The sequence below is a fragment of the Artemia sp. Qi Xiang Cuo genome, chromosome 1 (genome assembly GCF_049724085.1).
Source record: "Artemia sp. Qi Xiang Cuo chromosome 1, ASM4972408v1, whole genome shotgun sequence".
NCBI lineage: Eukaryota > Metazoa > Arthropoda > Branchiopoda > Anostraca > Artemiidae > Artemia > Artemia sp. Qi Xiang Cuo.
Window position 1 is genome coordinate 39,254,070 of NC_142794.1, and position 14,224 is coordinate 39,268,293.

Below are 14,224 nucleotides of genomic sequence, written 5' to 3' on the forward strand. Positions count from 1 at the left end.
TTCTTCCACACAACGTGCCCTAGCCACCTCAACCTTTCTTTCATCATAGCCTTAGAGTGTGGTATTGAACCACATTTTTCGTGCAGCCTTTTGTTTGAAATACGGTCAGTCAGCCGGGTACCCAGAACAATCCTTGAGCAATTTTTCTGGAAAACATGACAAATCTTCATTTGCTTTTCGAAGCCCCATGCTTCAAAGCCATATTTGACCACTGTCATTACTGTAGCTTCTAATATTCTAATCTTAGTTTGTAGACTAATCTTCCTATTCTTTTAAACTTGTTTTAACTGTGAAAAAACACCATGAACCTTTGCTATTCCACCTTTAGCATCTTCACTGCTCTCACCATCCATACTAATAATAAAAGCAAGGTAAGTGAAGCTGCCCACCTGATCAATGTTTTCATTATGCAAAGTCACCTTTTCATCTTTACTTATTCCTAACCTTAGTAACTTCGTCTTCTTAACATTAATTTTCAAACTTATTCTAGTGCCCTGAACTCGCAAAACCTCTAAGAGTTTATTCATTTTGCTCACACTTTCATCTAGGATGCATAAGTCTTCTGCCTAATCTAAGTTCAGGAGACTTTTTCCTCCCCATTTGATCCCGTGGTCTCCCATTGCCTTTCCTGTGCTCCTTAAGACAAAGTCCATAAAAATAATCCATATAAAGGGGGATAGAATATAACCCTGCTTAACTCCTAATTTAATGCAAAACCAGCTGCTAACTTCATTTCCTACCTTAACCACAGCAGTGTTATTCTCGTACATATCACTAATCACTTGAATGTACTTGTCTGGTATACTACACAAGGATAAAACCTTTACTAAAGCTCTTCTATCAACAGAATCGAATGCTTGCTCATAATCTATAAAACTGAGGACCAAAGGTATTTAAAAACTCAGGCACTTCTCAATTATTAACCTAAGAGTGAAAATTTGGTCGACACATCCTCTACCTTTTCTAAAACCGCACTTTTCTTTTCTTAAAACTTTGTCTATGGCATCTCTCAGTCTAAAATGTATCATATTACTTAGTAATTTACTGCCTACAGAGACCAGACTAATGCCTTGATAATTACCACACTTACTTTTATCGCCTTTCTTATAAAGTGGCTTAATAAAGGTTGTTCTAAAATCTTTAGGTACTTCCCCTATTTCAAAAATCGTATTCATAATCTTCAGTAACTTATTTCTAACCTCAGAGCCACCATATTTAAGAAACTCATTTAGCACCCTATCAGCACCTGGAGCTTTCTTATTTTTTAATCCTTTTAGTACTGTCGCTAATTCCTCCTTACAAAACAAATCTTCCTGCATATCCCAGGTATCACAAACTTTTTGATTTTCCTCTATATCTTCTTCTGTAACTCTATCTTGGCTAAGCAAATTCTCAAAATGTTCTGCCCATCTCTCTTTAATTCTTCCCTTATCGCTAATTTTTGCCCCATTCCTATCTTTAACTGGGCGAAGTCTAGATTGACTACTCCCTCTCAATTTATTAACATGCCAGTACAATATTTTACTATTATGCCATCTAGCAGCATCTTCCAGATCTATCGCAATGTTATCCATGTCCTCCACTTCACACCTCCTTAGTTCATATTTTAAAGCTATCTCCACTCTCCTTACAGTCCTTTTATTTTCATATGATCTATCACTCAGACAATTCTTTTACAAGTCCTTTCTCCTTTCTATCAAACATTAAGATTTTTTACTAATATTCTTAGCTGCAGTCCTAGCTTTCTTCCTAAAGACAACTTCAGCAACTTGACGAATTATTTTTCTAAAATTATTCCAACCATATTACACATTGTCAAATTTTAAACTCTCAAGTGTATTATTCAACTGTTCATGGAAAGTTTCTCTCAAATTCTCATCCTGGAGTCTACCAACATCATAACTTCCCGGGAGGTAGTTACCCTTCCGAAATTTGAGCTTTAAACTAACCCTTGACACTACAAGATTGTAATCTTTACTTTTAACATCAATAACAGCACTTCTATATACCTTATTATCTTGTATTGATCCTGCCAGTCTTCAGTTTACTATGACATAATCAATAAGGTTTGCTGTCTTACCATTACGAGAATACCATGTTAACTTATGAGCCATTTTATGACGAAACACCGAATAACTAGATTGTTACACCTGCAAAATTGCAAAAGTCTGTATCCATTACTGTTTTCTTTTCCTATACCAAATTTACCTTGGCTAGGATACCATCTATCCCTATTTCTACTGACTGGGCGTTAAAATCTCCTAGTAAAACCATCATATTTCTACCTGGGACCCTGTCTATTTGCTCCTGTAACTGTAATTAAAATTCGTTTGAGTCATTAGTATCTCCGTCAGTCGGTTCTACAAGGGTGCATACTACTATAACTGATACCCTGAACTTTTTAGTCATAAAATGAGCAATTAGTATTCTATTAATAATACCTTCCCAGCCTAAACAAGACTTAGCAGCTTCCTTATTCATCATGAGCCCTACTCCCTGTTTATGTACCCGATCCATCCTGCCTGAGTAAACAAATTCTATATTCCCTAATTTCATGATTTCTGCCCCTGGGATATGAGTTTCTGAAACTCCTAATAAGTCCAGTTCGAATCATCTGATTCCGTCAGTCAAAATGTCGATACGATGGTCATTGTTTATCATCGTAATATTCCAAGTTTCAATTTTCATGTTCTTTAAATCATTGAAATTATTTTCGCTTCAGGTAAAGGAATCATCCCGGATACCAGTGCAGGATGGGGATCACATATCTTCTCAAGTCTACACTGAAGTGCTTAAGCCAGCTTGGAACTGGACAGCAAGAAGTCCCTGGGACCTCCATGAATGGAGGCTATGTGCAATACTGGGCCCATCTTGGTCACAACATGGTTTTCAGCACTTGCAATGCTCTTCTATCAACAAAAGTCGAAATCCCGCACCGACAATCTCAAGCGTATTACCTCTAACTCATTATATACTCATGCCTATAAATATTTTGCTACTACGGGGAGGCAGCCCATGGTAGATAAATCAGCTAAGAAGAGGTTTTTCAGCCCGAAGACGCTCGTCAAAACATATCTAGCAAAGAAGAATTGTCTATTAATCAGAATCCCTTGCGAATGCTGAGTTGTTTACAAGGCTATAATTTCCATGAGGGGTGCCCTCCTCAAGTGGGAATAGATTTGACCGCAAGGTCCCCAGTCTTGCAGATACCCTGAAAGGGTTGAGGCAACCCTTTGCAGAGGCTGTTGTCCATATATCTGGATCTTACGCCCTGCCGCAGTTGACCTCCTACTGAGGATCCTCCCGCAATGGTGTTCTGCATCACCATGCAATGTAACCCATTACTGGGAGAAGGTTTGTAACTCATGGGACTTGTGGACATACCAGTGGGCCCTTTTGAGTGTACATTTGAGGCGCCTTCTTCCTCCTACGCCAATATTTATGACCCCTGGTGAGGGGTTCAACACTAACGAAGAAGAACAATCAAAAATCATTCTTGCATATGTGGAACATAATCAGAGGGATATCAAGAAGTTGCCATTGAAAAAAGAGACTTACACAATCCTTGAAGACATGTTTTCTGAATAAGAGCTGCACGAGCAGGCCTGTATATGCCAGACAGCTTAGGATTATTCTTTCTGATGCTTTAAAATGAACATTTCAATGAAGATAGGATCAATCTTATGTTATGTTCTTCAAGCAACACATTCCCACACTCCACTTTTGCCTTTGCAACTCAGCCCTGCTGTACAGCTAGGTCATCATCAGAAATCATTTTATTGTTATTGATAGTTTGAATGACTAAGGGTTCTGTTCCTCATACACTGAATTGAAGGAATGTAAAAAGTGTCCAGCTTGTCACCAACAGCCAGTTCAGTAAGGCCAAGTTTGCCCAACATAGGGATCTGTACTTTAGCTGGCAAAGGTAGTTTCTATGGAACAGTCTTGGCTCCTATAATAACTGATTTGTCTTCTGCCCAAGTGTATCTTATGAAAGTTGTGAAGTGGCCTTTAAGCCAAATAGCTGCAACTCAGAAAAGACGCTCATGCAAGAAGTAAGTTCTGGATTGCTCTATAGCTTGCAAATCCTGCTGAGAGATCCCCTGACAGAATGCCACAGAAGCTGAAGATGCTAAATCTGCCTTTAAGTGAAAACACTGAAACCAAAAAGACTTTTCTCAATTGACAGTTTAAGCAAATGGTAGCCAATTCTAGAGAGGAAGTATGTAATTTATGTTCTTTAATATTGCAATTGTTGGTGTTTTGTAGGTTATCAGTCTTTTGCTTTTCATTTATCTATAATCAAGAAAACCTGAGAAAATACTCTTTACTCTCTAATACAGGATGTTTGCTACTTTTTTGGTCTTCGTCCGTGTCACTTCAAACTCTAAGTACAATTTAAGAAAATGATCCTGCAACCTTAGTAACCATATAGAAGACATTATGTTTTATGTATTATCACAAAATAAACTTTCTAGTTGTTTGCTTCCTTCTCCAAATTTTAAGGGCAATTTGGCCCATTCTGCCTCAGGGTAGTGATGCTGATTTTTAATTTGCTAATAAGTGCTTTTTTCTCTATGGAATGGTATAAAAATTATGTCTTTTGTAATCTGTTCAAGGTCTAATTGTATTTTGACTGTACTAACGGACAACTTCACTAATTTTATGGATTATGTTCTTACTAGCCTTATCATGCTAGTTTGTATGATGTCTGTAAGTGGGTCAACTTCTTTCTAAGTTATATGTCATTTGTTTTGACCAATGAATAGACAATTTCACATAGGTCTTTTATGCTTTGTAATTAAGACAAATTTAATAATCACGAAGACACATAAAAATTGTAGAAGTTTGGAAGAGGGGATTTATACTTGCTTGATGACTTTTGTGCCTAATAAATAAAAGAATGAATCGAAAGTCCGAATGTAGGCCCAGGCAGGTTTTCTAAATTCCTACTTGAGCATATCTTATTATGTTGGGGCTGATAGGATACACAACTTTATATGAAGGTAAATCGCCCCAATTAAATTTGGCATGATTACCTACAAAAAAAAAATAAGATAAACAAAATGTATTGGTACAATTAGACATAGTTGATGAATTGTCCTTGGCTGCCTTTAGCACTAAGGAGATGTTCGTGTTTTTAATCTTGGCTTACATCGGTTCATTTTTATTTTTTTTTCTCATGTAACATAACTCTCAGATTTCCGAAGTTGCTTGGAATTCTCATCTAGTGTATTTTTAAATTAAGTAAGTCATTTATATTGCAATTTTTATTGTAAACGGAAAGGCAGGAAAATCAGACATACATTGTGAATAATATGGAAAGGAACACGTCTAATATCAACTGTCCATTGGGGAACCAAGAAGAGAAATAAATAATTGATCATAATATGTCATCAGTTCTTATTTGGTCATCAACTAAAACAAAATAGAATAAAGAACTGATGTGAAAACAAATTAAATGTTATTGGGGTCCATTTTATCGAAGGAAATTATTGCAAATGGATCCAGAAATAAAAAGATGCATTTTTGTTCTTTACATTCGTAACTTTTATTGTTATAGTTTTATGAAATAAGTCTCTCATCATATAAGGTATTGATAAAAACGAATTACTCAATTTAGCAAAGTTAAAGGACATTATAAGATGGAACATTGTGTGAAATTGAATAAAAAAAATCGCCATACCAAAGATGACTGTATACTTTAGTGATTTTGAAAGCAAGACAGAAGAACGTAGATTGCTATTTCCATACTCAAATAAGTATCACCTTATAGTGGAAACCTATTGATAGCCCAAAATATAACGGATGACATTATCAAAGGATTGATGAAACTTCGTCACTGGCCCAATTGCATTATTTTGCTTCTATAAATATCTAGCTTTCACCTTTAATGGTCTTTCTTATTAAATTTGTTGTAATGTTTAAATGCTGAATTGTTAGGTTTTCCCATTTGTTACTATATTATAATGATGCACAGCATTTTCAGTGATTAATTTATTATCCATCTTGTTTTAGTAGTAACAGCTTCATAATATCTGCAAGTTAATTTTAGTATCTGTAAGTGTTTGTAAAAGAATCCAACCAAAAAGATTATTTATCATAGAAAAGAGAAATAAAGGCTTAACTGATTTTTTATTGATGTAGATTGCTACTACTGCTACTAACAACTCACGATAGCATCAAGCCACTTTAGGGCAACACAGTTACGCTTGCTTCACCTCTATCTCGAACCATTCAAAGCCTACTTCTTGACACCCTCCCAGGAAATTCTCATTTCCCTTAAATGTATCCTTACAACATCCTCCCACTCAACTGATGATGACCTGCTTTCCGTTTGAACCTAGACAGTTGGCCCAAAAGGACAATCTTTGGCAACCTGTCATCCTTCATCCACAGAATATGCCCAAGCCATCTCATTCTTTCTCCAACTATAGCACTAGAAAGTGGGATTTACTTTTTGTACAGCCTACTGTCTGAAATATGGTCAGTCAGCTTGGTACCCAATTTCAATTTTAAAAAAGTGCATGTGTTGGCTAAGTTTAAATATTACTGCTACACATATTTTGAAGGAATGTGTTATTCCACTTTTCTCTTTATGGGGTGAAGATCTCACTAAGAAGAATGTTTAAAGTAGTGGCATTTTTAGCAATGCTTATCCTGCCATTATTGATGTCCCTAAAATATTTAATTAACTTGATATCATCACTGAAAAGTTCTACCAAGAAATCATAGGAAGATTATACAATATTGCTAACAGGAAGAAATGCTATAGACTGCAACATACAAACCTGCAGAGAAAAATCGGGGTCACTATACTGTTCCTGGTGCCCAAGCACCTGAACTTTCCTATAGATGCCCTAACAGATGGAAAAAACAATATTCGATTTCTGTTGTAGAAAACGGCAACTTTAAGGTGGTAATTGGCGTAGCTTCGAAATCTGCACTCCCTAACTGTGATGAGAGGGTGGGTTCCATAACGTTAACCTCTTCCAAAATCTGGATGTATGTGGCCTGGGATTTATTGGGGAGAAGACAAAAAGACAAGGTGTAGTGCTGCTATTAAGAAGAGCATAGACTGTGTAGAGCTGATAAAACAGCCATGGGGGGATTTTAAAGGTTTTCTCCACAAACAAGTGATCAGGCTGACGGAGGATATCCAGGTTTTCCTGTGTTTCAATAATGAGCAACCTTTAAAAGTCTTCTACACTACTGTCAAAAAGCAGGAAATTCTTCAAAGTTTCAAGTTTTGGGAAATGGTGGAGGCCATTGATGTCAGCCTTAGAAAATTGATGTCAGCCATGCAGAACAATGGACTGCCTAGTTTTTTTTTACTGAATGACCTGACCAAGGAAAGCCTAACAATAGCTAGGTGAAACGAAGTGTCAAACCTCATGCAACCCTCAGAATAATGTGAGAAGAAGTTTCGGGAGTTTCATTTGCCTATCCTATGATTTCTTGACAGGCAAAAAGGACTTCTTCAGCCTCTGGATTAAGGGGATGGGTATGGTCATTCAACTCTTAAAACCATATTTTTCTCAAGTGCCCAAGCTTTATCCTGCCCTTTTTTTTGGACCTAACACATCCAAAACATGGTAAGCTTTGCGTTCACGCTCCACGTTTCAGATTGCCTAGGAAATGTAAATATATTTTTTGTTTGTTTCAAGTTACAAACTCTTTCCTTACTTCCATCAGAAAATTTCAGTTGTTTAAAGTATTTTAATTTTAGGTTTAAAAAGTATACATAATAAACCTTGCAAAAAGATATTTTTCTGACATATTCAAAGAAACTAAAAAGTCAACATCAGTTTTAGATTACAAAAGGCCACATTAAATAACGCTTTACCTCATACCCCCCCCCCCTCTTTATCTATCTCTCTCTTTCTTTTTCTCTCTCCCTTTCTCTCTTCTCTCTCTCACTCTCTCTCTCTCTCTCTCTCTCTCTCTCTCTCTCTCTCTCTCTCTCTCTCTCTCTCTCTCTCTCTCTCTCTCTCTCTCTCTCTCTCTCTCTCTCTCTCTCTCTCTCTCTCTCTCTCTCTCTCTCTCTCTCTCTCTCTCTCTCTCTATATATATATATATATATATATATATATATATATATATATATATATATATATATATATATATATATATATATATATATATATAATATATATATAAATTGAGTTTTATATAATTTTTATTCCAATTGTTTGGCTTCAATTTCTGATCCAGTATCATTTTCAAAGGGCTTCTGCCATTTTTCGAAATTCGCATGAATTATTTTTTCCTTCAATAAATTTTTACCATTAAAAACCGCACAGTTGCCATTCCCATATCTGGTTGTTATGGTGATTCTTCCTTGCTTCTCAGTTTCTTGTTTTTTTTTTAACCTTGTTTTTAAGTTACAGTTTACTATGGGTTGGAGTACGCTCTTTGTTAGGTTGCAGCAACCACTGTTCTAAAGACGTTCACATAGTCTCTCCACTAGAAGCGAATACCGAGCCCTATAAGGCGTTGCTGTAGCTTAGTTCAAACTCTGGTTCAGTATTACCAGACAACGAGCAATGCCACTGAACCACTGTAGGACACGTAATTGCCCATTACATTGACATTTAAGCAATGTTTAGATTGATCAAATTGCATAATTAAAAGAACCTTTGGATATTCAGGCAGCTAAGGTAGCCTATCCACAGTTATAGTTACGCTCATCTAAGGCTGCTTAAATTTTAAATGAACGTTTAATCCTAGCAACATTGAAGATTCAAATTGGTAGGAAATGTAAACCTGACAATACATGTGCACAAAAACCTTATGGCCCATTACGCCTATTGTGATGTAATTTAAATTTTTAAAGCCTACACATGAACAAATTGTTACTTACTCTTGTCAAAGTAAAATAAAATATGAATATATTTATGTATGTTTGTTTTTAAATTTGAAAAAAAGTCAAAATTTGATTTTGATTTTTGTTGTTATTTAAAGCTTTGCCCCAAGATCAACTAATTTCCAATATTCGCCAACACTCGGAGCTCTCATCTCAAAGATTATTGTTTATTATAGAGAATTTAAAGAATGCTTCAATGGTCTAGCAGAAGATGAAGATTGCCGTGCTATAGTGGTTTCTGGCAATGGAAAACACTTTACTGCAGGTAATATAACTGTTGATGTACAATTTCACCTTAAATAAGTCTTAATGTTCCCAAAATAAGCATATGTCGTCCAAACAGCGAATACCTCAAGATCCTGAAATAAAATTACTATTACGCAGCTGCTGTTTCAATACTCAATTAGTATAACAGTAAATTAGGTTTTGCTTAATAGAAGAGAAAGCAGTAAAATGGAGTTATTGGAGACTAATTTTGTTTTGCCAAACTTTTTTTCCACAATCAAAAATAAACCTTTATTTTTAAATAAAAAAGAAATCACATTCAAGGACTCAATAAACTAGAAATAAATTTATTTGAAATCACATTCTGTAAACTGATAAACTCGCATTCAAGAAAGTAAACAAGGTCATCTGTCTCTGTATGGCAATAACTATTATATAAATATGAAAATTATAATCTCAATCCCCATTGTGAAGTGATTTGGTGAGTGAATGTCTTCAACTGGTTGCATTAAGAAATAATTATCAAATCTCCCATTTTTCAACATTGCCTGTTTTATTACATGTAAGGACTTTTATGGTATACTAAGTTTTATTAATGATTGCTACAAACAATGTTCTGTGTTAGCAAGCAGAAGTAAGTTAATAGAAACATTCAGTGGAACACGAAACGTCTTCCATAGTTGTTTCTTAAAGATAGAGGCTTGTAAGTTGGGCTAAATTTTTTTATTCTCCGCTCAAACTCAATTAAATTTATCTAATTGGGTTTTCAAGTACCAGGAAATTTCACTGCATTTTCTTCACCGGCTATCAGATGCATAACTATGTTAGGGGAACCATTTTTTCGGTTTTGCTTGTTTATTTATTTTTATGTCATGATCTTACCTCTATGGTTCTTACTAAAATTTTGGATCTCAAGGCTGACTTATGTAAATCGTTTACTTTGAAAAGCTGGATATTATTTTTACATGGGACCAAAAGCAATAGCATTGCAAATGCTTAAGCTAGTCCCACACAGTGTAAGCTGAAGTGAAACTATATGATTTCCACTAGAGAGTTAGAGAGGAGATGTTAGAGACGAGCACACTGTATTATTTCTCAAAAGCTTTAAGTTTTCTGGACCATGCTGCTGCCTTCAAGTGGAAAGTTCTATTTTCGATGACAAGCTGGCTGACACTACCGATTGAATCTAGCCTAAAATATAAATGCAAAATGATAAATAAAAATATTTAGATATAAGAGAAAAATAGATTATTGACAAATCGTTTGTATGCACAGCTTCGATAAGGGGGTGAGACAAGAGTATCAGGGGATCTTTATGATGTTGGATCAAAACATCAAGGGGGGCAAACTTGTGCCTCTTTAAAGAGGCGACCCACCACAATGTTAACCGATTTCCGGTCCTAGCGGTCGCAGAGAGGCGGTAGTGATCGCATTTTTAGCCTAAGCTCAAACTAAGAAACATGCAAAATTTCATCCCCCCCCCCCTCCGACTTTATCTTCATGGGGAAAAGTGGGCCGGAAATTTCGACCCTCCCACCACAGCCCCCCTTTAACGTTGTCCGATCGGGCAACGTAACATCTTTGAGGATAAGCTTTTCTAGGGCCTGAGAGCTTATCCTCAAAATTTCAGCTCAATCCAATCACTCCTTCACTGTTTTCCAAAAACCAAATATAGCCACTTAATGTTCATCAATTTTTTTTTATCAGCCACGCTTACAGGCCACAATTGGCAACGGATCCGGGTGAATGAGGACTCATTCGAAGCGGAATTTGACCTCTTAGGGCCTTTTGATATTTTCAGACCGAAAAAATTATCCCCTCGAATTTATATTTACGAAAAACCTCGTTTTGCCATAAGAGCCCATGTTAATTTTTGAAATTCTTAAAAACATAGTATTTCATTATAAAATTAGATCAAAATAGTCCTTTTAACCTGACAAGACCGACTGCAAGCTTCCAAAAATTCCAGCTCTTTCCCAGATGTTTTTTTCTCGAAAAACGAAAATCTTACTTTGTATTTGCTTACGTTGAAAATAGATTTCAGAGACTTCGAAAAAAAAACTGTTGGGTTTTTTCTGTTACCGAGTCAATGAAAATAACTAAACTTGATTCTCTGATAGTACAGTGGTCACTACTCCTGTCTGTCATGCGGAAGACCTGGGTTGGATTCCCCGTCAGAGTAAATTTTTATAGCTTGTTATCGGTTAGGGAAAAATCTCCTGTAAAAAAATCCAGCAAACAGGCTCAATACTGTTTCTAATCAAAGAGATGCAATAGGATGTTCTTACGGTAAAAATTCAAGCAGACTTCGTTCGTGTTGCAAAGCATTTCTTTGCAAGGGGAAAAGCTGGGGTTGAGAGGGGGCGGCAGACCCCCAAAATAAAAATTTTAACAAAAGAGGCTGCAAAAGGGGGGGGGGGCGGCAGCCCCCTACTGTACCTCCTAATCCCTGTACGTTTTAAGGTTCGAACTTGTGGCTCAGCCTCTTTAACTCTTTAGAAAACTTAGTTTTTTTTCAAATAATCACTTACAGGATCCAAAACACTAATTTCTTGAATTGTTCTGAAATTCCTTCAGTTTTATGGGGAGAGTTTTCCAATGTCTCTTGGTGGGATGTCATTGTTAAGGGATCCTTGAATCCAGCGGCTATATCACTAAGAGATCATCATGCATTGGATATAATACCTTTAGATAACATACCTGTAGACATAAGTAAATATTAGATAAAATGCAATAGGGATATTTTTACGAATTGAAAAAAATGGGCAAATACGGAAAAACAAGAACTTACGGTAAATTATGAAACATCTCAAGACTATGGGGTTGCATTGCTTCACATTAATACTAAAAATTCCAGATCTAGGAGAAAAATATATTTTGAACTCTCCGTTTTGAGGGGTTTTCCAGTAATAAGACAGGGAAAACACGGAACATACTGGACACTATTGGGTATATGTAAATACAGCAGAAACATAGTAATGTTGTGTATTCCTATACTTTATGTCTAGTATGATTTATTCTTATATTTTTCTCCTTTTTAGGATTGGATTTAACTGACATGGGTAACCTAAGTGAACAATTTTCGAGTGATGATGACATAGCAAGAAAATCTAAAAGACTCTACAAAATAATTAGAGCATATCAAGATAGTTTTACTGCAATAGAACAGGTACAGAACAATAATAAATAACAGTGGAACGACTCGTCGGTTTTGGTGGCGAGACATTTAATTATTTTTAGTTGTTTGTAAGGACTTGGCTAAAATTCGGACAAATTGCTCAGAATGAACAAAAATGTTCCTGCTGAATACCACATACATCTTGATAAGCTACTCTGGCAACACTGAAAACGCATGCTTAAACACATTCTGGGGCTTACTCTTTTAGCAACAACGTTTCACTCTCATTTGTCAAAGCTTGTTGTTAGTAATTAGTCTTTGTTTATAAGAATTAATAACAGTTAATTTTAAAAGTCTATTCATTAAATGACGAAAACGAGATTTTCTTGTGGCATATAATGTCAATTCGATGACGGCGTGGGTGCCAGCTCTCTCTCTCTCTCTCTCTCTCTCTCTCTCTCTCTCTCTCTCTCTCTCTCTCTCTCTCTCTCTGTCTTCTTCTTCTTCTTCTTCTTCTTCTTCTTCTTCTTCTTCTTCTTCTTCTTCTCTCTCTCTCTCTCTCTCTCTTCTCTCTTCTCTCTCTCTCTCTCTCTCTCTCTCTCTCTCTCTCTCTCTCTCTTCTCTCTCTCTCTCTCTCTCTCTCTCTCTCTCTCTCTCTCTCTCTCTCTCTCTCTCTCTCTCTCTCTCTCTCTCTCTCTCTCTCTCTCTCTCTCTCTCTCTCTCTCTCTCTCTCTCTCTCTCTCTCATTTTTATTAACATTTTTATTACATGCACCATCTTTAGTAATAATAATATTTAGGTGAGTGAAGTTATCCGTTTGATCCATCTTCTCGTTACCCTGTACTACTCTTCGCTCTAACTAATTTTTATTCAATGTAACTTAGTCTTTTTAACATTAATTTTCAAACTTATTTTTGCACCCTTAGCTCTCAGAACCTAAAAAAAAATTCATTCTGCTTACGTTTTCAAAAAGGACAGTCAAATCGTCAGCCAAATCAATATCTGGAACAAGTTTTACTTTTTCTTTTTGATTCCATGACCTTCTATAGCATTTATGGTGTTCTTTTGGACAGAGTCCATCAAACTGATCCGTATAGATGAGCATAAAACGTAACTTCGCTTGACTCTTGAATAAGAACGAACCAAAACAATGTTATCAGAGGCAATGTTTTATCGTTCTCTATAGAAAAGAATATGATGCCATAATTAATAGAATTGCACCTCCCAAGGAAAGGAAGCCCGATAATCTGGCTGCAAAATGTAATTTTTTTCATTTCTTGTGGTGCATGTCTAGATGGTGAATTAACGGGGTCAACTGACCTTCTAGGTATCTGCCGGTTCCTGTCTTTTTCATTTTTCTTTCTGATTTGAAACTGCGTCACTGAAAAAAGATTAAACTTTGCAACATTAATCTTTAGGAAAGAGCATATATTGAGTAATATCAATGACACAAACCAAGTTCTAAAATAGACAGAGGACGGGCTTTGGAAGTACAGAAAGGCACACCGCTATTGTCGTCTGTTCTTTGCTAGAGGTTTGGGATATTAGAACAGCTTTTATTTTATTACTCTTTTATTAGTTTTGATTATTTTATTACTCTTTTTTTAATCCTTTATATTGTAGTTTATTTATTTCATTAATTATATTAATTTTATAATTTTTATATTAATTTATTTTATGACTATACATATATATATATATATATGTGTATGTGTGTATATGTATATATGTATGTGTATGTACGTATGTGTATGTATGTATATGTATATATATAGTGTGTGTGTGTGTGTGTGTGTGTGTGTGTGTGTGTGTGTGTGTGTGTGTGTGTGTATATATGATATATATATATATATATATATATATATATATATATATATATATATATATATATATATATATATATATATATATATATATATATATATATATGTGTGTGTGTGTGTGTGTGTGTGTATATATAACATATATATATTCCATTACTTAGCTTTAATAAATCAAATAATATTAACATTTTG

At 35.5% G+C, this 14,224-nt stretch overlaps 1 protein-coding gene across 1 annotated transcript in view; it reads left to right on the forward strand.

Annotated features, from left to right (window-relative positions):
• LOC148956296 (delta(3,5)-Delta(2,4)-dienoyl-CoA isomerase, mitochondrial) overlaps positions 1 to 14,224 on the forward strand; it is a 57,775-nt gene that overhangs the window by 11,411 nt on the left and 32,140 nt on the right. The window contains exons 2-3 of the mRNA XM_089102942.1: positions 9,043 to 9,131; positions 12,133 to 12,260. Of these exons, the coding sequence (XP_088959068.1) occupies positions 9,043 to 9,131; positions 12,133 to 12,260 (217 nt within the window). The remainder of the gene's footprint in view (positions 1 to 9,042; positions 9,132 to 12,132; positions 12,261 to 14,224) is intronic.